The 26,722-nt window shown below is 38.2% G+C and overlaps 1 protein-coding gene across 1 annotated transcript; it reads right to left on the reverse strand.

Annotated features, from left to right (window-relative positions):
- Positions 1-6,772: 6,772 nt before the first annotated feature.
- Positions 6,773-14,684, reverse strand: LOC149157151 (uncharacterized). Its single transcript, XM_089445569.1, has 5 exons — positions 14,223-14,684; positions 12,079-12,205; positions 11,860-11,965; positions 7,893-8,036; positions 6,773-7,476 (listed from the first exon to the last, which is right to left on the reverse strand). The coding sequence occupies exons 1-5, from the start codon at positions 14,428-14,430 to the stop codon at positions 7,009-7,011; spliced, it is 1,053 nt and encodes a 350-aa protein (XP_089301695.1). The 5' UTR covers positions 14,431-14,684; the 3' UTR covers positions 6,773-7,008.
- Positions 14,685-26,722: the final 12,038 nt, after the last annotated feature.

The raw sequence follows: 26,722 nt of genomic DNA on the forward strand, positions 1-26,722 counted from the left end.
TTTTGGTTTTGGACCCTATGTTAGGTTGGGCGGACCTACCTATGGTTTCGTGCATGATTTTCGCACATGGTTTTGGACGTGATGGTTTTCGGTCCATCATATTGGATGCTTCGGCATGTATAAATGTATTGTAACATTGAAAGAAATATAATGAAAAATCAAGCTAGTAGTCCCGGTTTTGGGATCCAGGGTGTTGGTATTATGATACAAGTGTTGTCCTTGATGGAAAGATGACAGATTATAGTGCTGCAGGGTAGTAGCAAAGAATCGATGATCAGACTACAGAAGAGTATATACGCAAGTTCACTATATTCCAAGTCGCGTACATATGCAGGTTATACGCAGGTTTACTATGTACCAAGTCGCGTATATACGCATGTTCGCTATATACCAAGTAGGGTATACACGCAAGTTATACACGCAGGTTCACTATATACAAATGGGCGTATACACGCGGGATTGCTGATCAAAAGTCGCATATGCGTATGCACGCATTTTCATGCACGGAAAAGCGCGTACATGTGGGAAAGCTTATTTTTGGGTCCGTGGTATTTAGACCTATGGTTTTGGTCGTTGGTATTGCGTCCGAAGTGTTGAACCCAGGTATTGGGTCCCTAGTATTGGTTCTCAATGGTTTTGGACCATGGTATTGAGTAAGGCCTAAGACTATAAAAGGAGAAGAAGATCATTAGGCAAATGCATTGAGAAAGTCTTGAATATCTGATGAAGTATGAGATCTAGTATGCAGGTTATGGGTTCATAATGCTTTGCTTGATCTAAGCTAAGGAGGAATCTCAGCGGTTGATGGAGAAAAAGATCTAAAGATAGATCGGGATCTAATGGCTTGGAATGAATCATCTCTATACGGTTTGATCTTGTTTAGTCTAGATCTGTATGTTGACGCATGTAATGTTCTGTAAATGTTATGATCTAGGTATAACTCAAGATTGGAATAGCTGCAAATCATGAATGAATATTTACAAACGTATACACTAGTTGACTATGATAAAAGCGCGTACATACGCAGGTTAGATACATCTAAGTAGTGTATACCATATAAGCTATGATGTTTGAAGTTACAAGTGGTTCTAGTTGTTGATGAGATCTGATGACTGTTTACTAGTGTCAGTATTTTGCATACTCAGATTGGTTGATTATGTTTAGCTTCAGTATTGATGGATGAGATCTATAATGGATCAGGATCAGAATGACTTATCTTTATGTGATCTGATGAACTAGATCTAGTTGCTAACATATGCATTATCTTTGTATATGTAATGATATGGGTATCTCTGAAGTCAGGAAGTGCAGCGAAGTTATACGTAAGTAATTAATGACATATATGTTGGTTCGCCTTAGTGAAGTTGCGTATACACGTTGGTTCGGCACTTCCAAGTAGTGTATGCACTCTGATGCATGATTTTTGATGATATAGTTAGATCTGAACGTTGATTGCAGGGTTCTGTGTTCTGCTCTGTGTTATGGTGACTGCAGTTTGTTGACAGGGTTTCAGTGATTCAGAGATTGATGATGCTAGTGTTGATTGATTTTGTGCTTCAATGATATTGATGGGTCCAGTATGAAAATTGGATGAAACGTGGCCTTCAGATTATGGTGTTGTGCTTCAGGAGTATCCAGTGTGAAAATTTATGAAATGTGGTACCTGAAGGAAGAAAGAGAAGGTTGTAGCCTTCTGTAGGTCGGCACCTACGTACTAGTATATCAGCTAATACAAGAGCTAAGGGGGTGGTAGCTCCCTTCCAGTAGCAGCTGGAAAACGAGTAAAGGTTGGAGCATTTCAGTAGGCCGGCACCCACGTACTAATAAATGGATCGGCTAGTACAAGAGCTAAGGGGGTTGTAGCACCCTTCCAGGAGAGTCTGGAGAACGAGAGAGGGTAGTAGCCTTCTGCAGGTAGAAGCCTGCGTACTGGTATAAGACTGCACCAGTACAGAACCATTGTAAAAGAAGTTTCTTATTAAAAAGAAGATTGAGACGACTTGCAGCAGGTGGTTTTCACCCACATTGGGTTTCCATCTTACATCATGGTGTTCATGTGTGCTTCTTATGTGTGATGATCTATTCTATTTTACTGCTCCTGTTTACTGTTCATATAGTTAATAATGTTCTGATGCACTCATTAAGGATCAACTAACTGAATCATAAGTTCACTCGATATACGCTTGTTGCATTACACACAGTTGCGTATACACGCGATTTTCCTTAACTGAAGTAGCGTATATGAATCTTAATATGGAAATGAAAAAGTTATATTGATTTGATAATAATAATTCATCCCCCCCCTCAGTATTATTTCCAACACAATGGAAAATCTCTGTGTATGTGTTTTATGTGTTACGCTCTCGCATTGTTTATTTTCTGTGTTTTAGAATTCGTATGCATGTAATTTTTGTACGGGGTTAAAACCTACAATATGCATAATGATATAGATAAATAAATAGATATATAACTTAGAAAAAAAAATTGTAAATATTGAATTTTTATATGTTTATTATATTTAAATATGAAGTTTCCCAAATGTGGGTGTCAATGCCTCAAGCATAGTATAGTGGGGGCATATGTTGTCCTTATGATCATACGAATGATCCTTGAAATCGCTGGTGTGGCGTTGCCCACCCATGCAAGAGCGTGGGAGCTTATGTCTTACAACAGGTGGCATTTACTACTCCCAATTCTAATGGTTTCTATGGTTAATGCATTTAAGGTTGGCAAGGTTTGTTCTTTGTATTTCTGGTCCAAGAGCCTCATGCTTTGCTCTACTCGAATTGGTAATCAATTTGGTGTCAAAATGGTGAAGCGGTGCCCTGGGGATTGATGTTCCAGGAAAACATGGTAGCAAGCTCATTAGTCTCTCCAACACCAATTTTTGGGGGTTGTCGTGGACGTCCCACATTGGAGATTCCCTCCTATGTTGGCTCTACAAGATTGTTTGCTTCAGCACATGGTGAATAGTAATTAGGTTGTCATGTTGCCTTTGAGCATTAAATGGCTTCTATTATGGGTTATTCATGATAAGTTTAAGTTCGGGTGCCTTTGATGATGGTACATGGGTCTTTTTTGTTTGTTAAATTACGCCTCTATGGAATTTTGAGACCGTGAGAGGATTTTTGCTCTTAGTTGTTGAGGCTCCCCTTCTCCTGTTGTTTAATTGGGGTGGGGAAGGTCACCGACAACATGTTCTTGTGTTTTGGCTTATGAGTTGGTGTTGGTGTTTAAGTTGTTCTAGTCTGTGTTGTTCAAGGTTTCTAGTTTTGTTATATTAATGGGTGGTCATTTCTCCCAGCTCGCTTTTTGGTGCCCATTCTCGGTGGCCCCCCAAGCATGGAGCGTCGAGGGTGCTCTGTTTGTTGGAGTTGGGTGGTTGTGACTCATCGAGTAAGGTTCTCTTTGTTTTCCTCGTTTAGCCTCGATGAGTTGCAGTGCATTAAAGCTTGTTTCTCTGTTGCAATTTCATTTCGCTCCTTGAGCTTGGTGTGTAGTGGGTGGGGCGCTAGTTAGAGTTGGGAGTTTGTGGTGTTGTGGCACAGTGTCCCTTTGACCTCTTATGGCCATAGGATAGTCCAATGGTCTGGAACAAGGTCTTTTGTGGAGCACGTGGTTCTCTTCTGAATCAATTGTGTCCGCCTGTGATAATATGCCTCCTCAGCATGGAGTACGTAGTAACTCATGAGGGCAGGGAGGATGGAGGGTTTCTTCTCGTCAAAGTTCCATGAGATGAAGAGGTCCCTCTGTCCCATCCTCCTCTTAGCCAGTGTCAAGTGTTTTGAGTGTTGCCCATTCACAGACTTCTTTAGAGATGTGAGTTCAGTCAATGATTTCTAATTTGCATAATAAAGTTAAATCGGGCTGGTCAAGAAGATCGAGTGGAATTCATGAAGATCCTTGCTCATATCCAACATAACCAATGGCAATTGTATGATCATATGGTGAGTATGTGGTGTGGTCAACATCACAACCTAGAAAAATTAGAGACTAAAAACAAGGTTGGCTCATATGGAGGGCCATGTTCACTGTGATTATAAACCACCCTCATCTCCGAGGGCAAGTCCAAATAACCCTGCTCCAATTAACTCTATTGATTAAGGATGACCATGGGAGTATTCTATTGATTAAGGTTTTCTAAGTTAATAGAAACCGTGACTTACGAAGGAAAAAAATAAAAATGAAGTTTTCATAGTTACGAATATGAATCATTATTATTTAAAAATAATTTAATGTAATATGCATATTACAATTTTATATTTAAATGTTTACATTCATTTACACACACTACAACATCACTGACTAATTTAATTTAATGTGTTATGCATATTACAATTTTAAATGTGACATGCATATTACAATTTTATATTTAAATGTTTACATTCATTTACATACACTACAACATCTCCCCGAGACTCCCCGACACTGAGCTATAGAACACCCCTCACCTCTATCATGCAAGAAATCTAAAGAAGTATCTTAGTCAAACAAAGAACATACAAGACGTCATTAAACACTAAGAACATCACCATAAGACATTAGTCAAACCAAGAACATACAAGTCGTCATTAAACACTAAGAACATCACCATAAGACATTAGTCAAACCAAGAACATACAAGTCATCATTAAACACTAAGAACATCACCATAAGACATTCATAGAGACAAAGCCCACTTAGTAACTGAATAAGTAGCCTCCCCTCCCGAGTCCTTTGGTCCCAACTACACTTCCTCAATCCTCCCCTCCCCTCCCGAGTCCTTTCTTGCATCCTTTGGTCCCAACTACACTTCCTCAACCCTCCCCTCCCTTCCCGAGTCCTTTGGTTGAGTCCTTTCTTGCATCCTCCCCACCTTCCCAATGAATACGTTTGAATCTCTTCCACTCTTGGTCGATACCATATGAAATCATCCAAAAGCTTCTCCATGTTGTGAAGCTTATAATGAGCACAAACACCCTAAGAATGTTTCCGAGATGAGAAAACTCTTTAGTTTTATGGGCACCGACTCTTGGTCTCTCGGCTCAACACACTCCCTCCCACAGGCAACAACACACTCCATACCCTCCCCTCCCGAGTCCTTTGGTTGAGTCCTTTCTTGCATCCTCCCCACCTTCCCAATGAATGCGTTTGAATCTCTTCCACTCTTGGTCGATACTATATGAAATCATCCCAAAGCTTCTCCAAGTTGTGAAGCTTATAATGAGCACAAACACCATAAGAATGTTTCCGAGATGAGAAACTCTTTTATGGGCACTGACTCTTGGTCTATCGGCTCAACACACTCCCTCCCACAGGCAACAGCACACTCCATATGCTATGATACCATTTCAAAATTTTACTTCATGATGAACAGATCTGTACTTTCAATGAATAAACACAAGACCCACAGATTAGACATTGTCTCCAATAGCACAAAATCTGATAGGTGTCTCCAATAGCACAGACACAGCATATTATGAAAAACAGAACAAAATCTGTGTCTAAATCTACATAAAATGGAGATCTGGAAATTTCTAGCAGCTACAAAAATTATGACAGAAAGCACGAATTTGGAGCACACATTCATCGACCTTCTGGTGAGAAACTAAAATTCTAAATCTGAAGTCTATTTGTAGCATGTGTATGCACATGCCACACACTCATACAGAATGCTTATTACTACTGTGCTTCCTTAAAGGCTTGTCTGATACCACTGTGCCTCTACGCAGACAATTTCACACTGCACAGAAGTTGCTACAACACTACAGAGACCCTGCTTAACTGTGTCTCCATCTACTGCATCCAAATGTAAACATGGATCTAGGCTATAAAATGGAACTGCTGAGTGCACTGCTGCTGAGGCCGCCAGAGGAGAAAACCTTGGAGAAACACATAAAGCTAGCAGAACTCTACTGCAAGACATGTGATTGCAACACTTCTCAATGATGATCTTTGGAAAGCAGAAAGTTGTAGCTCAGCACAGAGAGACACCGTAATACCTTAAGATGCCAATCTCATACTCTACAATTACATCATATGGACTCAACAACAGCGCATGATGATAAGTCAATTTATAATCACATCCTTACTAACGAGAAGACATTACTAACAGGGGACACCCGTTGAGACCATACACAGCTTCAATACATGCGATTGCAACACTTCTCAATGATGATCTTTGGAAAGCAGAAAGTTGTAGCTCAGCACAGAGAGCTACCGTAATACTTTAAGATGCCAATCTCATACTGTACAATTACATCATATGGACTCAACAACAGGGCATGATGATAAGTCAATTTATAATCACATCCTTACTACCCAGAAGACATTACTAACAGGGGACACCCATTGAGACCATAAACAGCTTCAATCAGAGGCACTGCTAAGTTGCTAACATATTAAAAGCTCCTCAAAACAATAAATATCTGGACTGTGATATGCAGAAAACTGGCTAGATACACACTTTATTAATGAAAAAATAAAATTCCATTACAGACCTTGATAAAATATCCAGCTTCCCGGGTACATAAGGATATTCATTTGTGTTATGAGTATCCTTTTCCCATTTATGCAAGGGGGGAAATCTACATGTTCTGTTTATGTCTATAGTCCACTGATAACTTGTTGAAAATGCTTTTGTCAATTATAGTGCATCTCTGTGCAGCTAGTTATCAAATAATACTAAATACCAAGTGTAGTTCGTTGAATTATTAGTGCATCCAACCTTTACAGTCGTTTGTGATTTTAAGCCAATAACCAAAAGCAGAAGAGGATGAGATCAATCAAAATCCATTTCCTTTGACAAGGAAAAAATATGGTGGCCACTGTACAGTTCTGAAAGAATACAATATTTTTTTTAGAAACTCATCTCATATGCTGAAAATACAAAAAGACGGAGATCTCACCAAAGGCTAATTACTCCTAAACCTCGAATTTAACTGCATATTTGCACAGCTTGAGAATATATGAGCCCAAAAAAAACAAAAACATTGCATATGACTTTCAATCCCCTTCTCCTATGACATTCTAGATATGCCCATTGTTTTCTTCCTTGAATTCATGATCTTGTATGCCATCATTAATTAAATCATCATAACCCACGAGTGCACGGATCCTATCTCTGACAGGTAATTTTGCCTTCTGAGGATGTTTGGTCTCTTGCACATTAGCATCAGTTCTGCAACCATTCTCCAAAGATGTGTCGTTTGTCTTAAGGCCATTCACCCATGCCTTTACCGAAGGAGGCTGCAAAGTATTCTCCAGAGTAACTTCAGGCTGGTGATCTTTAGGAAACCTGTAGTAATTTCTAGAGGAATAATTTGTAGTTCGATCTCCAATTTTTTCAGGTGAGCCATTTGAGTCTGTTCTACTTATCTTGTTATTTGGCTGCCCCACCATATCTGAATCATTTGAGTCTGTTCTACTTCTCTTGTTATTTAGCTGCCCAACCAAATCTGTGATACGTGGTTTACCATTTTCTTTTCTCAGTTGCTTCTGCAAGATTAAACAATTATCCATTTATAATCAACTTACCATTACAAAAAATTCAATTCACTAACTTATCAAGCTGATTAAAAACACCCCTTATACAGCAACAAGAAATGTAGAAGGCATATATGACACAAATTTCAATAACCCAGCATTATGAAATGATCTGATTTGATGATGTTTTTTTGAAAGGTAAGACAAACAGTGCATTTTTTACCCACTCCAGAAAGGCCAAGTTTTGCAAAAGGATAAACAACTCAAGCTGAACATGTTTATGGATGATTGGCATTATAACTCATCTTCATTTTTGTTGAGCAGATAAGCCTGTTAAATTCTGTATAAATTATAACTAAAATTTTAACTTTTGCACGACAGCTTTAGGACACTGTCTGCTTGAATGCAGAACACGACAATTGACATACCTCAAATTCCTTGCCTTTCTGCATTATTTCTTTATATGCTTCTGGCTCACGTGATTTCAAAATATTCCAAAGGATGCCTCCAGGTGTGCGGCGGCGGTTCCCGTCAGCTGTCATCTGCCCTCCACGAATTTCAATGACATCCACCTGAAATTAATTAATAAATTAATAAGCTAGCAGTTGGAGCTGTCAATCAAAACTGGGCTTTTAACTGGATCCAGGTTAGTTGCTGCTCGAAGACCACTCTGAAGGGATCATTACTGAATCTAGACAAGCTTTATAATTAGTTTTTTTGTTGAATTTTGAAATCTGGCATTGTCCACCTCTCGATAAATCCCGGAAGGCTAATATCTAAGTCTAACCTGGAAATCAATGTTTGTCTGTGTTTCTGAAGATGACAATTGACCTAGGGTCAGACCACAATTTTGAACTATAGCTGGACTGTAAGTGGATCTGATACTATATATTTTTGTACTCGGTGACACTGGAACCTGATGAATGTGTTCCATATTCTCCTATGAATATAGGATGCATTTTTTTCCTTGGTAAAAATACTGACAGCTAGAATAATAATTCAAGTCAAAAAAGTGTGATTTTAAACTGCAAACAAGCTATGAAATTTCCTGACAAATTAATAAGCTGACAGTTAGACAAACAAGTCAGGTAAATCAAGTTTGATTTTAAACTGCAACACAGAATCCAAGATATAAAATTATCTGACTCTTGACCCAACAAAGTGGAATGAAGCATTAAAAGAAATTGGGTGAAAACATGAATTGCATTTAAAAAAAAATATAAAAAAAATTGCCGTGTATTCATCAGTATTTTACATTCTGCATCATGTACTATAGTATCAGCGGTCTCAATGACCTACTTATTTATTCGGCATTTATAAAAATAGCTTATATTATCTGTGTTGCACCCTAAAGTCTTCATAAGTTCATACAGGGTGAGATCATAGAAACCCAATCCAAATGAAAACGGTGCTTGAAACAGATTCATAAAAATAATAAAGAAAACATGGTAATTTGTCAATCAGAAAGCAGTAGTTGTTCACCGAATCATTCACAACTCAGTGACTCACTAAACATGATGATCTAACGGTAAATGTTAATTGTTATACACTCTCAACTCTCCCGTACACTTTAAACTAATACATATTTCTGCATATGGTTAAGAAATGCTCTACGCTAAAAATCATAGCAAATTGTATTTCAGCTATAAATACCAGGGAGCAACTATTGAGACAGCAAACTTCCTGGGACATTGAGTGAGACCCAATAATATCCACAAGTTGAAAGAATGGACATTGAGTGAGAACCAATAATATCCACAAGTTGAAAGAGTCACAATGTCCTCGATATGTTGACAATATTTGCAACAATGCTACTAGGTTACCACATAGAAATTAATTGTGTTGAATTCAACCTTGGTAGATAATTCTTGAATCTGATGCCAAATCTTGCCATTCTCCCAAACTAATATTTTGTAGAGTGGACTAATAGGTAGAGAGGGTTTAATATGAAGTCAATGATGTGTTGGGGCACCTATCAACTCTAAAAGACATTGCTGTATTGTTATAGAAGGTGGTCAAGTTGATTTTGTTAAGCATGTGTTTGAGTTAGGTCATAGTCGAGGAACATTGTCAAACTTGGAATCCTTTCACTAAGGCCAACCATAATTCTATTAAGTGTACGAGATGAATCTCCAGCATTGCTTAGCATAAATGACGGTAGTCTTATCTGCGAGTACTCTGTAACATCATACTTATGCCCTTCAATGGTAAAGGTCCATCAATGTCGTCGAGTTAGGTAAATTTTAATTTTGTCAAAGATGTAGGATTGATCCAACAAAATATCACAAATGTCTACTGGCACTATGTCACAAGTGACTTAATCCTTCATATGCTTCATGTTGTACTAAAATAACACCTGGTGACCTTCAAGACTTTCCCCTATTGTGGTCATCCCAATGAATATAATTGTGGGTAAAGTAGCTAAGTGGTCTTCATACATTATCAATAGTGATAATATTCTTCTAATTCCCACTGTCAATGATAACAAGCAAAGGAATTTTGCTCACTTGACATTGTGTGGAACAACATTACACATTCTTTAAAATCTTTTTTGGTGCTTAATTTGATTAGAGATTGGTGTTCATGCAAGCTAAAGGTCAAGCTTAATCAAGGTCCACTCAAACATCGAGTCAAAAGTCAACTTGAAGTGTGTTTAGGCCTTCATGCTTCACTACATCATCAAAAGCGAAAAATAATCCCCCAACCCATAATCCAAAGCGAAAAATAGTCCCCCAACCCATAATCCAAACGGAGTATGCAACCCATCCTTTCAAGATTGAATCCAATTTTTTGAACTTATATATCTTCTTCATAGCATACAAAGGAGGATTCAATTGTCAACCAAGATTGGTGCCCTCTTGCCTGCTAGTTCCCGCAGACCATAGCAATCATTGTTGCGTTGTGATACTTCATATACTTTTGCCAGAATTTCAATGAAAGAAGAAAGTTGAGACATGTGATACACTTTTTTGGGATGGAAACTCTAGAAGTAGAAATCTAACACTTTCCTGCTCACACGACACATATATATCCACATCTTTTTCATACTTAATAGTTCTGTGATTTTTTTATGTTGTTGTCAGTTTTATCTTGAAAAGTTTGTCAGTTTATATCTTGAAAAGATTGAAAAAAAACCAATATTTTTTCCTGTGACTATAGGAATCGGCAACTAGGCCTGTTTCATACTCGCCATACAAGGGACCGATTCCAACGGTTACCACTACAACCTCTTGGTGCCCACATATACCTCTTCTGCAGACACAAGTTGGAGTCTGAACATGTAACCTTTACACAAGGAGTGTCTTAAGAAAACACCCTACTCACCAACTGGTCTACAACCCGAGGTTGAATAAATTTTGTATTTGTCACTTTCTCCTATGTCCTACCCTGTGGAGATGTCCCCATCATGTACCCTTGTTCCAATGACAATGAAATTCAAACTGAAAATCCCACATGCGCATTGATGTGTCCTCACACAACAGTAATGGTATTATTTCAAATCTTTGGAATAGGCAGCTTTTGATTAATATAAGAAAATATAATTAGTGTTTAGTATCAATTAATCTATATATAAGCCTACTTAGCTCATAAAAATTGCTTAGGAAGCAAATTAGGCTTTATTTGTATATAAAGGTTTCACTCCTCTCTTTGTACAAACTTCTATCTATCAATAAAACATCATTTTTCCTTTCTCAAAAGGTAAATCACATGGAAAAATTTTAGGTATCTTAGCTGCATTTCATCTCTTTAATGGTTTCCGAGGATTTTCATGGTTAATGATTATTACCTTTCTTCAGTCTTCAGTTATATGAGCTTCATTTGTGCTGTTAGCAAATTTCTACTGATATTTTCAATGCATAACATTTGCTATGTTAGTGTACCGAATTGCATTTCAGTACATTACACCTAGCATATTGGTCTATAGTGCCCAAGGTAAGCCCTTGTGTCAACTTTCAAATAGAATCAAAGAAATTTGAATCCCTTGAAATCAAGGATAATGTATAGATATGTCTAAGGAGGTGAAAATAAAATTGTAAATCCCTCAAAAACAAGGATAATAAACAGATATGTCTGGCAAGGGAAAGTTAAAGGCCCATAGAACTAAAATTTATGTTCAAAACTATAAAACCGATCAACTCTCTGAAATTGATTGTATCCTCTCCTAGCCAAAGTCCAACCTTTGTGCAGTGCACATAATAATCATGAGAACACAAAATTATTGAAGCCCAAATAAATAAAACTTGCTTCAACTACTAAAAGGATGACATTCAAAAATTTAAAATTGTCCGAGGTGGGGCAAACTAAGGGGGGGAATCAAGGGTTGAACTAGAGCTGCACTATTCCAACCAAAAAGAAATTTTTGGGCACCATACTTTTGAGTGCAGAATATAGTACCTGTTTTACTAATTCTTCAACAGCAGAAAAACCAAGTTTCCTAACTGCTTCCCATACAAGATAAGACTTTGGCTCTCGTAAATACTTGCATGTGTTAATAACAAACCTGCGAAATCATCGACACTTAAAAGTCTTAGATCATTTTACACATTCCAGCAAACAGTAACATTGCGATTAAGTGAATAAAACACAAGTAAAATGTAACAAAAATTTGCACACCTGTTCATATTGTGAATGCCATTAGACTTTTTCTTATTTTTTCTGCGTTGCTTCCTTCTTGAGCGTCTTTTTCTTTGAGTAACATGGTTTGAATCATCTACTACTTTCTCCAAATCATTTGCTGCAACTAGATAATCAAAAGAAATTATAATGTTAATAAAAGAAATGAACATCACCATTATAGATATAAGATATAAACATGTTTCAGTGATAGGAAAACACATGCACAACAGATTCATTTGAAGCTTATCTAACATAAGAAAGCTATTCATGGTCAATCACGGCATAATAGCATATAGAGAAAGTGATTGCTTTGCATATGCAAGACTATCTACTTTATAAAAAACAGAAAGCCAGCTATACTTTCTACGCAAAATAAGATAATGTGGCAAGTGACCTGGGGCAAAATCACATCTCTTTGAGGTTGACACGGGTCATTTTGTATCTAAAAGGGGCATAAATGTTTAACACGAGATGGAAAAAATTAAAATTATGGTCGTTATTTTACGAGTTATATTTAGAAAATAATAAGTTATTGTAAAATCTAGGAGTACATTTGCTTTTTTGCTAGTATTTGTCTCCCTGTTTTTTTAGTATTGCTATGCAATTTCCCATTTTGACGCCAGGCCCTTGTCCATTATCCCTCTATTTTCATCTACAGTTAAATTAACAACACTGATGGCACACAATAGTTTTCTATATGCCTTTGACTTGTTTTATTGTATATAAAATTCCATATGAAATATAAATATGTATATAAAGAAGCCAACTTTAAATGATACTGAATCTATGAAACTTTAAAAAAATGGGTTTTGCCATCTTTCTTCACACAGTTTCATTTTGTGAGTAGCTTGGACAGTGCACGTTGTTATTGCAGGTTTGTGGAGCAAACACTCCCAAACAAGCAGAGAAGCTGCGTGAGTTTTGCATGTTGAAACAGATTTTCCAGGTTTATGCACTGTTATAACTCTTGAAGAAGGGATCTTCCATATTTTCTGCCTACTTTCGGTTCCTACTGGATGAAATCTTCACACATGTTCATAGAAGCAATCTCAAACATGTTCATAGAAGTAATCTCAAACAGCTAGAGTGTGCTCAATGGTTAAAAACCAATGCTTCCCCATAAGATGTCACAGGTTCAAATATAGAGGGAGGTAGATTGTTACACCTTTTTAGATTTTAGCAATCAAATTGCTGGGCGAAGTTGAGCCTTTTACCCTATAAACACTAAACAAATGGGAAGTTGAGTCTTTTACCCTCTAAACACTAAACAAATGGGAAGTTGTGTCTTTTACCCTATAAACACTAAACAAATGGGAAGTTGAGTCTTTTGCCCTACAAACAATAAATAAATAGGCCTCATACGTAAATTTAGTAAACAACAATTTGGTAAACAAGAAAATGTCATACACCAAGTCTTATAAACAAAAAGTCTCATAAACTAATTTGGGAAACAAAGGTTGTCTGACTTGACAGTGATCTGAAAAATTAAAATATATATGCTTCACCATAATTAGATTATTAATATTATAAGAAAAAGCAAGTCACTTATCCCATAGAAAAGGGGTGTCATATTCATGTGTGCATGCTACGCAAATCATTAAAGGAATTGTTAGTAAAAATCATTGTTTCTGAAACTGAAACTATTAGGTTCAATAGAGCGGTACGGTCAGATGCCTCAAGTTGGCAATAGAGCAGTATAGCAGGAGTGCAATTGGGTGTTAGTGTAGGAGCAGGTGCAGGCAAGGGCGAAAGCCTTTAAAACAGAGTGTGACACTTTTTAGGATAGAACAATCTGTGCTACTTTAAATTAGAACTAACCAATCCTGAGTCTCAGCAGGTCCGAAAAAACACAAACATTGCAACTAATGTGGGCCATTAAAACTAGGAATTTCGGAATAAAAATACCAAACTGATATGCTAGGGCTGCGGAGAGGGTAAGGCTTTTTGGTTGAAACTGGATTAGAAGCGGTGAATTTCAATAGTTTTAACTAGAGAATTTGCTCCAGAGCAAAGTTTTGCTTGACAGCGCTCCAACAGAACCGCCCCGGCACACCTCTCGTGGATATGTGGAATCGATTTATCAAACATGACTTTAATTTTAAAACCCGACAATCCAAATATTGATATACAAACATACATACCTGCATTTGGAGAAGATGTGGCCTCCTGGGATTGAACTAGGGGGGTTTCCACTCCAGAAGTAGCGCATTGATTATTTAGCGGCATATCCTCCAAATCATCTGCCTCGCCCTCGGCGTTGGCGTCCATCATATCTACATCTGAAGAAAGCCTATCCCAATCGGACGCAGCATCTTCGTACATTGTCTCTAATACACTCTCGCTCTCCATATCCTCCTACTGTGATCCACGGAGATAATGAAGCTTGCGAGCGCAAGAAAATACTCATACACTTTCTTATAGTTATCCAGGTTTATAACAACCAGGCCTAGTAGTCACCTTTTACCGGTTGGATATGAAGTGAATAACCCTGCCAAAAAGCCAGCAGCGAGAAAGGCAGGGGTAATAACAAATAATACTAGAGTAGAGGCACCTTAAGTAGCAGATCTTCGTTCTAGTGGTTTAGTCCACTAAGGGAAGGCCTACACTCCGAGCATCGAGAGGCAAGCCTGCGTGCGAATGAACGAAAGGGAGGGAGAGCGAGCGGTTTTCTCACATGCCTTCTTTTGAAATAGATCCAATCCAATTGATACTTGCCTTCTGACTCGCCTTGAGGAAGAGGTGCGTAAGCTTGCCTTCTTACTTGCCTTCAGGAACAAGCCCAATCTGGGCAGATCAAGACCCGTAAAGGAACTGTAGCGAAATGGTCAATCGTAAGTAAGTCAATAGCATCCACGGAGATAATGAAGCTTGCGAGTGCAAGAAAATACTTAAACCTTGGGGTTTAAGTAGCATGGTTTATTGCTCTGCAAGAAGTGGAAGACGAATGAATAGGATCGACACCAACAAACCGTTATTCATTTATGTATATCTATGGCAAATGCACGAACCCATTGAGACTGGTTTTTTTAGTTTATGTATTTAGATGGTTAATGCCCAGAACAATATATATGTTTTTTTGGGTTCATTATTCCCGGGTGTTTCAATATAGTGTTTCAATATAATTTTAACCATGAGATATATTCAGATTAAGTGGGCTTAGGTTTAGTGGTTAATTCACAAAATAAGGAGTTTTATATATTAATTTGGTGTTTTGGTGGTGATTTTAAAATTGGATAATAATATTATGTGGTGCGAATGTGGGTGAGTGTAGTTGAGATATGTAATTTTCGGTAATAAAATTAAAAATTAAAATTTTGTAAAATAGATCAAGATAAAAAGTTGATTAAAGGGTTAATATGTAAGTAAGAAAATACAAGTTTGGCAATAAGATGGGTAAGAATTTAAATCTTAAGGTTGGAAGTCTTCTATATGGTTTAAAAAAAAAAATGCATATCTTCATTTATAAAATGCAAATTAATAATACATATCTTCATTTATAAAATGCAAGTAACATAAAAAAATTTAATCATAATAATTTAAATCTTAAGGTTGGAAGTCTGGTATATGGTTTAAAAAAAATCAATAATACATATCTTTATTTATAAAATGCAAATTAATAATACATATCTTCATTTATAAAATGCAAGTAATATAACAAATTTAATCATAATCTTTCATTAAATCGTGATGACAAAAACATATATTTTATTAAATATTAAACATACATGAATATTTGTAATAAAAAAACTCTAAAATTAGGCACTCTTTTTCTATGACAACATGAATGTTTCCATAGTTGGTAACATCTTGCTATGAGAGCTTCAATTATGTCACACAGGAGCTCTCATCAACTCTTTTTCTAATTTAGACACACCTATACGCGTAATAAAAATAAGTTTTTAATTAAGATGTAAGGAAATAATAATAATAATAATAATAATCAATAATCGAATTTTAAGGTTAGGGATGTTGTCCTAGGTTGTCATTGATGTCAATATGGCAATATTCTGGATACTAGAGGATGACATGAAGCCAAGGGGAAGCCGAGCGATCCATGAAGAGACAGGAGCAAGGCCATCAGGATAGCCAAGCCATAAGCAAGAGGAGTTACCAAAGGAGGCATATCAAAGCATATTGCAGGATATCAGAGCAAGAGAGGCATTCATATATGCAAGGAGGTCTTTGAAAGACACTGCCAAGCCAGAGGAGCCACATTGGACTAAGAGGAGCTGCAGGAGGAGCCATATATATATATCATATATATATGTGGAAACAGACATATCAGAGCAAGGAGGCATATCAAAGCAAGAGGAGCCACACACACACACACACACATATATATATATGCCAAAGAAGAATAGAGCCATGGGAGGCAGCACACAGAGCTATCGGAGGAAACAGCTGGAGGAGCCATATATATGTATATGTCAGATATATATGCCAATGAAGAGGAGCACACAGAGCAAACGGAGGAAACACAGAAACAGAGCGATCAGAGAGCTTATACGCATGCATTTAACAACTATCGGGAGCAGAAATCACATGTATGCGTGCAACTGCACTATCGGGAGCCATCGGAGGAGCAATGGATGCATTTAACAACAAACAGAGCCATCAGAGCCACAGAGGAAGCAGACAGAGTTATCGGGAGCCATCGGGGGCAGAACTCATATAGATATATCCAGTTACGTTATCGGGCCTGTAAAACCCATGTATGCATGCTTTAACACTATCGGAGGCGGAAAGCGGACTTGAAAATATATGCACGGGAGATTTGGGATCCTATCGGGTCCGGCACATCGCATCGCTATGAGGGGTCTATGTTAACGATGAGTCTTGACCCTGTGCGACTTGCGATCGCCGATAGCGATTATCGCATCGGCACTTCGGAAGCGGGCGCTACAATATGTTAAGCGGCCCCTTTGCGATCGCCGATAGCGATACATATATATGTGGACCCGACGGGCATATAAACCATGGTTTAATACCATATCGCATCCGTCACAATCGCATATGTTATGAAGCCTTGCCACACCCAAGCCCTGATTGCGATTGTAAGACCAGACTTGATGCAACATTGAAAGGTGGCTTAATGTCTTATCGCGTCCATCGGCCATCAACCATTGGCGACTATCGATTTCGATTACAAGGCGGACCCGATACATTATAGACTCAGGTGAATTAAAATTGAAGTCCACCCTTAGCGCTTCACTCATGTTTCTTCTCTGATTCCCTGTGTATTTGATATTTGTCGTGCGCTAGGTTTTGAGGCAAAAATACATTAAGGAACAGTCCCGATAGTTCAGGAGGGTGAATCATAGCGATTATGATTGCGATAGAATGTGGCAGTCCGTTAAATAATGTCATCCATGTGTATGCCTGCTATCATGAGAAAACAAGAGCGTTGTTACAATTTTTTGAATATGTGTCCTCTGCGTATGACTTGGACCTGGCCATTGATTCAACGTGTCCTGTGAGCATGAATAGACAAAGGAAACCGAAAGATGGGACGCTGAAGAAGCAAGCGAGCACAAAGGAAATGACAGCGAGCGTTGAGGAAGTCTAAGAGGCGGTGTAAGAGGAAATGAATGGACAGAGGCATGGGAATGCATAAAACAGTAAAAACAGAGGACTGTGGAGGCTGTTGGTGTTGCGAAGAACCAGAACATGAGGTAGCAGAAGCAGCAGAGATGGTTAAGCATTGTATGAAGTTGTTGGTGAACGCTGGTGAAGGCTGCTGCAGCTGTTGAACACTGTTGAAAAGTTGGAGAAAACAACAGAACAGAAAGAGGGTCCAGTAGAACAAAAAGAGGGCCGAAGGACCAATAGGACAGGAGGAATTCAAAGAGTAGAAGTTGCCAGCAGAGAAGCAGTCTTGCTGAAACATTCACTGTGACATTAGAACATATGCTTGAACTGAAAGCAGTTCTTATGCGGAGTTTTAGTGTAGTTGTAGTGGAGTCACCTAAGCAGTGTGGAGAAATGATCAGAGGTCAGCTATTGGAGACTTTGTGTGAATGGTAGGAAGAGTTGTAAAGATTCCTTCAAGAGAAGACTGGTTGTCATTGATGCTGTAGCTTGGAGACTACAGAGAAACTATAACCAAACAGAACTCAGCAAAGAAGATTTTTGAGAGTAGAACATTATTATCAAAAGTGCCTTGACAGGATTGGAGTCCTTGGGGTTGGTGCCTCAGAAGCAAGAAGGATAGGAGTCCTTGGGGCTGGTGCCTCAGAAGCAAGAAGGATAGGAGTCCTTGGGGCTGGTGCCTCAAAAGCAAGAAGGATAGGAGTCCTTGGGGCTGGTGCCTCAGAAGTAAGTAGGATTGGAGTCCTTGGGGTTGATGCCTCAGAAGTAGGAAGGATTGAAGTCCTTGGTAGTTGGTGCTCCTAAGTCCAAGATTGGTGTCTTGGAGAAATAAAGTTGGTGCTCTGGAGGTTGTAGCCTCACCAAAGTCCAAGTTGGAGCTTGGCAACTGATTGTAACCATCTATATATTGTATCTATTTTACTGCATAGTTTATATTAATAAAAGCATTTATTCTTGTTGTTCATCTTGTGTTCTGAATATATATGTTTTAACTGGTGAAACAATATTGGGAAAAAGAAATACTGATTCACCCCCCCTCTCAGTATTTCCAACAATTGGTATCAGAGAAAGTACCTTCATTCAAAGCTTAACAGCTTGAAGGTTGACCCTTAGAACACAAATGGCGAAGTCAAGGAAGAAAGTCTCCAATCCTCCTAAGGATGTGTCTCCCTCTACTACTAAAATAGAAGACAATCAATTTGAGGAGGCTCCAAGGCTCAATGGGAACTTTAATATATGGGAAGCAAGAATGAGGAATTTCTTATAGACTCAAGGCATTGAAATCTGGAAATCAGTGATTGATGATAGCAGGATGGATAGAGAATCCAAGGAGTACAATGCAAAAGCAGTAAAGGCAATCTTGAATGGGCTCCCTAATTCTGTAAAGAACAATCTAGGAAAAGATTCATCAGCAAAGGGCATATGGGACAAACTTCATGATCTTCACTCAAAAGGAGCACTGACCATGACCATCAATCAAGAAGGAGATCTTGAACCCATCATAGAAGCTGAAAATGAGAATGATGACATCAAGGCTAAAGCAGACCTAGAAGATGAAGAGAATGAAAAAGACTTTGTAGAAGAACTCCTCACTCAATGTATGACTTCCATGGAAGAGATTAACAATTTGAAAAAGGAAAATGAGGCACTTAAGAAGATAGCTCTAGTTGGTGACCAAGATCAAACAAGAAAGAAAGTTGACCTCATCAAGCTTCAAGTACAAGAAAGGGATGAAGAGTTTGCCAAGCTTAAGAAGGAATTTGATCAAAGTAAAAGAAAGCATCATGAAGAAGTCATATCCATGACAAATCAACTGAATAAAGCAAAGAAGCAGGAAGATACCTTGTCAAGTCAACTTGAACAAAGGCACAAGAGCTTGAACAAACTTGAAGAAGAGATTGGTCAGTACAAAATAGAGGTCTCCTCTCTCAAATCTCAACTACAAGAAGCAAGGAAACAAGCACAAGGAGCTGAGAAGGAAATGGAGAGCAGTCAAGCAAAGAATGAAGAAATCTTCAAAATGAAGTCAGATATCATCTCCCTTAAAATAGTAGCAGCTGAAGCTACTCGTAGCAAGGAAGAAACTGAGGAACAACTTGCAAAGAAGAATAGTGAGTGTGAAAGATTGGAAGAAGAGATTGTCTTCCTCAGAACAAAGGTTGAAGGGATGAACAAAATCTTGAAGAGCTCTCAAGCCTTGGATGACATGCTCAGCTATCACAAATGTCCATCTGATAAATCAGGTCTCAGGTATGCAGGTGAACCCTCAAACAAGAATGAAAATGCTTTAAACAAAAGAGAAGTGAAGAAGCCAGAAAGAAATGGTGATGCTCCCAGTTCTAGCAAATGCAAGGAGAAAAATCAAGGCTACAATAGAAGAAAACCAGCTCCAAGAAGAAATGTAGATGATGACAAAGATGCGAGAGGCAATGGTTATCATCAAAGGATCTCAAGGCAGAAAGGCTTCAGAAGTACATCAAGGAAACCTCCATCTCCCAGGTACCAAAGTTCATTTTTTGGTTATTGTTATTCTTGTTCAAACTTTGGTCACATGGCAAAAGACTATAAAGCATATCATAAAGATAGATGTTATGGTCCCCAACCATCTCATAGAGATAGATGTTATAGTCTCCGACAACCTCCAAGAAACAATTTTGTAGGAAGAAATCATGAATTCTTATTCATGAACAATGTAGAATGCTTCAAGTGTCATAACATTGGTCATATGGCACATGATTGTAACTTAACATGGGCTCTTACACAAGCTAGAACCATGCAAAAGAAGAAAGTTACACAAGTATGGAGAAGGAAGGAAATACAATCCGAAAGTCCCTTGAGTTCTTCAGCCAACAACATATGTCATTGGCCTGAATTTTGACAATCTAAGCATTAGATGGGCAGACTCTGCCCAAAAGAGATGATGCATACAGTTAGGGGGAGCCTATCATGTCTCAGGAGCACTCCATTGAAGCATATGATCCTGTAACCATTCTTTGGACTGTTGTTAAAGAAATAGGGCAAACAACCATGGTGCTATTATCACAGAAGTTTATGTCTTAACTCAGGAATTTAATGTGAGAACAGATAAATTCTGGACACTAATAGAGGCAGTCTTCAAACAAACAGATACATCTGGAATGGAGTTTGAAGTAAGAGCAGCTGGCAGCATATAACAAAACTAAAGCATTGCATGAAGATGCAGATCAGCAGAATAAATTTAAAGGACAGTCACAGATTGGATATCTGAATCTGTAGAGATATGTACAAGAACACAAGGAAAATATGGCTCATAGGAAGGAGAATGTTGTGCAGTCAAGCATAACTTAAGCTGATACAGATCACTTAAGAAATATAGCAACAGTAAGGCACAACCCCTCACATTTTTGTCCAAATACAATGATGATTGAATACTAGATGGCAGTAACTTAAGGGGAAGCACAAAGACACAAAGGAACTCAGATCTGAAGAAAGATAGCAAGAAAGACAATCTCGTGGGCATTTTCTCTTGATTCAGACTATGAAGGCCTCTCAATGTTACCTGTGGAGACAACAATATGGATTGAAGCATAAAAGCTTGGACTTGGACACTTGGTGTATGGCTGTTTGCAATCTGAATGAAAGCATTAAAGTAGAGCATCTTTAAGCATTGTTGAAGCCATGATAAAGCAGTTCTGAGACATGAAGAGGGAATAATGTGTTAATTGATGATAAAGCATCAATCCTTCTATCTTGAGTAAAAAGAAGAAGAGAACTATGACAGGGGGAGTCATAGACCCATGAAGATCTACCATTCATGAAGAACAGAAGCAGCTTGATAGGGGAGTCCCAGAGCACTCCTTTGCCATTGATGTCAAAGGGGGAGAGAAGAAGAATATTGCCATGAATAACAAAGGGGGAGATTGTTGTCCTAGGTTGTCATTGATGTCAATATGGCAATATTCTGGATACTAGAGGAAGACATGAAGCCAAGGGGAAGTCGAGCGATCCATGAAGAGACAGGAGCAAGGCCATTAGGATAGCCAAGCCATAAGCAAGAGGAGTTACCAAAGGAGGCATATCAAAGCAAGAGGAGCCACACACACACACACACACACACACACACATATATATATATATATATATATATGCCAATGAAGAGGAGCACATAGAGCAAATGGAGGAAACACAGAAACAGAGCGATCAGAGAGCTTATACGCATGCATTTAACAACTATCGGGAGCAGAAATCACATGTATACATGCAACTGCACTATCAAGAGCCATCGGAGGAGCAATGGATGCATTTAACAGCAAACAGAGCCACAGAGGAAGTGGACAGAGTTATCGGGAGCCATCGGGGGCAGAACTCATATAGATATATCCAGTTACGTTATCGGGCCTGTAAAACCCATGTATGCATGCTTTAACACTATCAGAGGTGGAAAGCGGACTTGAAAATATATGCACGGGAGATTTGGGATCCTATCGGGTCCGGCACATCGCATCGCTATGAGGGGTCTATGTTAACGATGAGTCTTGACCCTGTGTGACTTGCAATCGCCAATAGCGATACATATATATGTGGACTCGACGGGCATATAAACCATGGTTTAATACCATATCGCATCCGTCACAATCACATATGTTATGAAGCCTTGCCACACCCAAGCCCCGATTGCGATTGTAAGACCGGACTTGATGCAACATTGAAAGGTGGCTTAATGTCTTATCGCGTCCATCGGCCATCGACCATTGGCGACTGCCGATTGCAATTACAAGGCGGACCCGATACATTATAGACTCAGGTGAATTAAAATTGAAGTCTGCCCTTAGCGCTTCGCTCGTGTTTCTTCTCTGATTCCCTGTGTATTTAATATTTGACATGCGCTGGGTTTTGAGGCAAAAATACATTAAGGAACGGTCCCGATAGTTCAGGAGGGTGAATCATGTCGATTATGATTGCGATAGAATGTAGCAGTCCGTTAAATAATGTCATCCCTGTGTATGCCTGCTATCATGAGAAAACAGGAGCGTTGTTACAATTTTCTTAATATGTGTCCTCTGTGTATGACTTGGACCTGGCCATTGATTCAACGTGTCCTGTGAGCATGAATAGACAAAGGAAACCGAAAGATGGGAAGCTGAAGAAGCAAGCGAGCACAGAGGAAATGATAGCGAGCGTTGAGGAAGTCTAAGAGGCGGTGTAAGAGGAAATGAATGGACAGAGGCATGGGAATGCATAAAACAGTAAAAACAAAGGACTGTGGGGGTTGTTGGTGTTGCGAAGAACCAAAACATGAGGTAGCAGAAGCAGCAGAGATGGTTAAGCGTTGTATGAAGTTGCTGGTGAACGCTGGTGAAGGTTGCTGCAGCTGTTGAACACTGTTGAAAAGTTGGAGAAAACAGCAGAATAGAAAGAGGGTCCAACAGAACAAAAAGAGGGCCGAAGGACCAACAGGACAGGAGGAATTCGAAGAGTAGAAGTTGCCATCAGAGAAGCAGTCTTGCTTAAACATTCATTGTGACATTAGAACATATGCTTGAACTGAAAGCAGTTCTTATGCAGAGTTTTAGTGCAGTTGTAGTGGACTCACCTAAGTAGTGTGGAGAAATGATCAGAGGTCAGCTATTGGAGACATTGTGTGAATGGTAGGAAGAGTTGTAAAGATTCCTTCAAGAGAAGACTGGTTGTCATTGATGCTGTAGCTTGGAGACTACAGAGAAACTATAACCAAATAGAACTCAGCAAAGAAGATTTTTGAGAGTAGAACATTATTATCAAAAGTGCCTTGACAGGATTGAAGTCCTTAGGGCTGGTGCCTCAAAAGCAAGAAGGATAGGATTCCTTGGGGCTGGTGCCTCAAATGCAAGAAGGATAAGAGTCCTTGGGGCTGGTGCCTCAAAAGCAAGAAGGATAGGAGTCCTTGGGGCCGGTGCCTCAGAAGTAAGTAGGATTGGAGTCCTTGGGGTTGATGCCTCAGAAGTAGGAAGGATTGAAGTCCTTGGGAGTTGGTGCTCCTAAGTCCAAGATTGGTGTCTTGGCTAAATAGAGTTGGTGCTCTGGAGGTTGGAGCCTCACCAAAGTCCAAGTTGGAGCTTGGCAACTGATTGTAACCATCTATATATTGTATCTATTTTACTGCACAGTTTATATTAATAAAAGCATTTATTCTTGTTGTTCATCTTGTGTTCTGAATATATATGTTTTAACTGGTGAAACAATATTGGGAAAAAGAAATACTGATTCACCCCCCTCTCAGTATTCCCAACAAGGGCTAAGTTAGACATCAATCTGGTGTATAAGACTCCATTTCTTATGGGACAAGGGTTTGCCTTCACACAACGATTTAGCTATTAAAGTTTACAAATACGTACATGCTATGTTCCTCTTGAATTTGAATATGTGACTTCTTACAAGGGAGCACATGCTCTTAACGATTAGATGTAATTTTGTTTTATGAACAAAAGAATTGCATACACCAAATTCATATATGACAATAGCATGACTTCAAAATTAAGTTATTATTATTATAAATAGAAGAAAAAATTAGTAATTTAATTGAAATTAAACCTTATGGAAAGTATCATAATCATTCAATTTTTTGATGTGATTCAAAAGTTCCAAGATCTAAGTCAATGAACTCACTCTGCAACTTGTTAGATTGGATGAAGTTTTGTTTGTCAAAATGTTGTTCAAACTTAGTTCAAGCTTTCATTGGAGTATCATTTCCTTGAATATGAAATTTAAGTCCTTCAAAGATACACATGCTAATAAGACATTTCCTTGAGCTTCATTATTTTTGTTAATCCATCGACTTTTTACAAGGGTACTAATGGGGTATGTTTTGTTCTCATAATGATTAATATAGTGTTATACTTCTTAATTGATTATTTGTATAGTACTTTTATGAATCGTAATTGATGTTGTGTTGTAGCTCCTACAACAACCCTCCTAAATTCCTCTCAATGTCTTAAGCCTAAAGGGAATTGAGGGGCCTGCCTTTTCAAATGAGTTCAGAGGTCACCTAGTCAAACCTATCCACTTTCAACTTTTAATGTTGGTGATTGAGATTTCAATTTTTATTATTTGTGCAATATTTTCTTTATTTCTTTGGTTGACCTAAAAACCTTAACCAACCATCCTCTTACCAAAATCAAGTTACATAGAGAGGCCACCACCATTGGTTCAAAAATTTTCTTGGTCTAATTCTTTAATTCCTCCAAACTCATTCTCTTCCTAGGAAAATGCCTTATCAATGCCCAATCTCTCATCTTGATTATGTCAATAAGTTTTGTTGTGACACCTTAGTTTGAGCTAACGGCCTTCGATGTTTTTTTATACGTTTACATCTCTTTGTTTTCTTGAGTATTCTTGATATTGAGACCCTACATGCTTCGAATCCAAGGATGGGGCCTCCACGTAGAATTTTTGAATCCAACATATTACCAACAAAACTAGACCTAGAAAATTTATCCTACAAACTAATACGGAAGTTGCAAAGGAAATCAAACTCATTACAAACCTCATTCAAAGTGATTATTGATTCATACCTAGAGTATGATGAACATCCATCCTTCTTTGACTAGGTACCCAAAGTTGATGCATCTACAAGATTGTGTAATTACTCCATACATGGGTCGAAACACATTTGTGATGGGTTTTTTCAATAATCAACCCTTGCATTATTGTCCTTGGGTTGATCACTAAAAATACCCATCACCCCTTTCTCCAACTATCCCAATATCCTAACACCGTGTTCACCCTACTCCTATGCTAACTCACCTAAAATCTCCATAGTGACATTCTCTAATGGTTTAGACCCCAAAGAGTAAAGCTTGTTAGTATCTCATGAAGCATCCCATCAACCTAAACCAAGGATGGGTTGTATCCTTTGACCCTCTAGAGGATTGACATAGAAGCCCATAACTTCCTCCTCATATGTCATTTTACCTTCCACATAGCCTTTGCCAATTGTCAATGATGATAGGCTCACCCTATGCCCACCATAGCTACTCATGTAGAACCTTCGACTCCAAAAACCTCACTATTCAAAACTTTGTTGCTTAGGTGTCTATGGACTTCTTGAATTCACAAAATCATATTAAGTAAAGGCCACTCTCTTTCATGGTCATCAAACTAATTTTTGTAAACTTAGACAAAGAAGTGCAACCCTATAATAAACTTAATCCCTATTGTAGAATGAACTTGCTACACCCACGACAATCATTGGTTACTAAGCCCATGGTGACAATAGCCTCCATTCATATGATGTTAATCCTATAAATGAAACAATGGCTAAGGTTTAGGGAAAGTGATCATCTCAAAGTTATTTGAATCCTTCCCATATTTCATCATCCAAGTCTTCCCACTATAGGAATTCTCATAATTTGGTATGTCATTCTCTTCTCCTATAAATCTATCCATCAAATATATTGTTCAACTACTAATGACAATCATAATTGATATTTTTTATTAATGAAGGGCCATATGATGGGGACATTGGTTATGATGTATTTCTTTCTCATTGTAGGAAACAACTACAATGGTAGGTTATGGGAGAAAAATTGCCTATTTTCTCTATCTTCGATAGCAACCTCAATGTTGTGGCTAATCATTTATAGGCTACCAATAGTCAAATGGAAAAGAATGTGGTGTAGGGTGAACCCTAGAGTAGCTCTTTCATGAAGAAGAAGAATTTATTTGTTAGGTGAATAGGATCATGTTTGACCTCTATTCATTCAATGATAATCCTACAAATAAGAAATTACTAAAATTTATGAAAAATAATCATCTCATCCTTTCAAAAGCACCCAATCACCTAAATTACACTCAATTAACATTCAAATACCACACAAACCATATATCTATTTGAATTTAGGTTCACGTTGTTTTCCTCATCACCAACATTTTTTATTTAATTAAAGACCAACCTAGATCCATCTTAACTCTAGATCGTTGAGAGGGATCAAATCTCTTTTCACTCTAAAAGAGGTTTGCATATCAAGAGATTTGATCCCTCTAGGTGCTTGGTAGATCTAAAGTTAAGATGGATCTAGGTTGGCTTAATTTCCCC

This window comes from Pinus tabuliformis, chromosome 9 (assembly GCF_031772625.1).
Source record: "Pinus tabuliformis cultivar Carrire ecotype Pingquan chromosome 9, CPIR1, whole genome shotgun sequence".
Classification (NCBI taxonomy): domain Eukaryota; kingdom Viridiplantae; phylum Streptophyta; class Pinopsida; order Pinales; family Pinaceae; genus Pinus; species Pinus tabuliformis.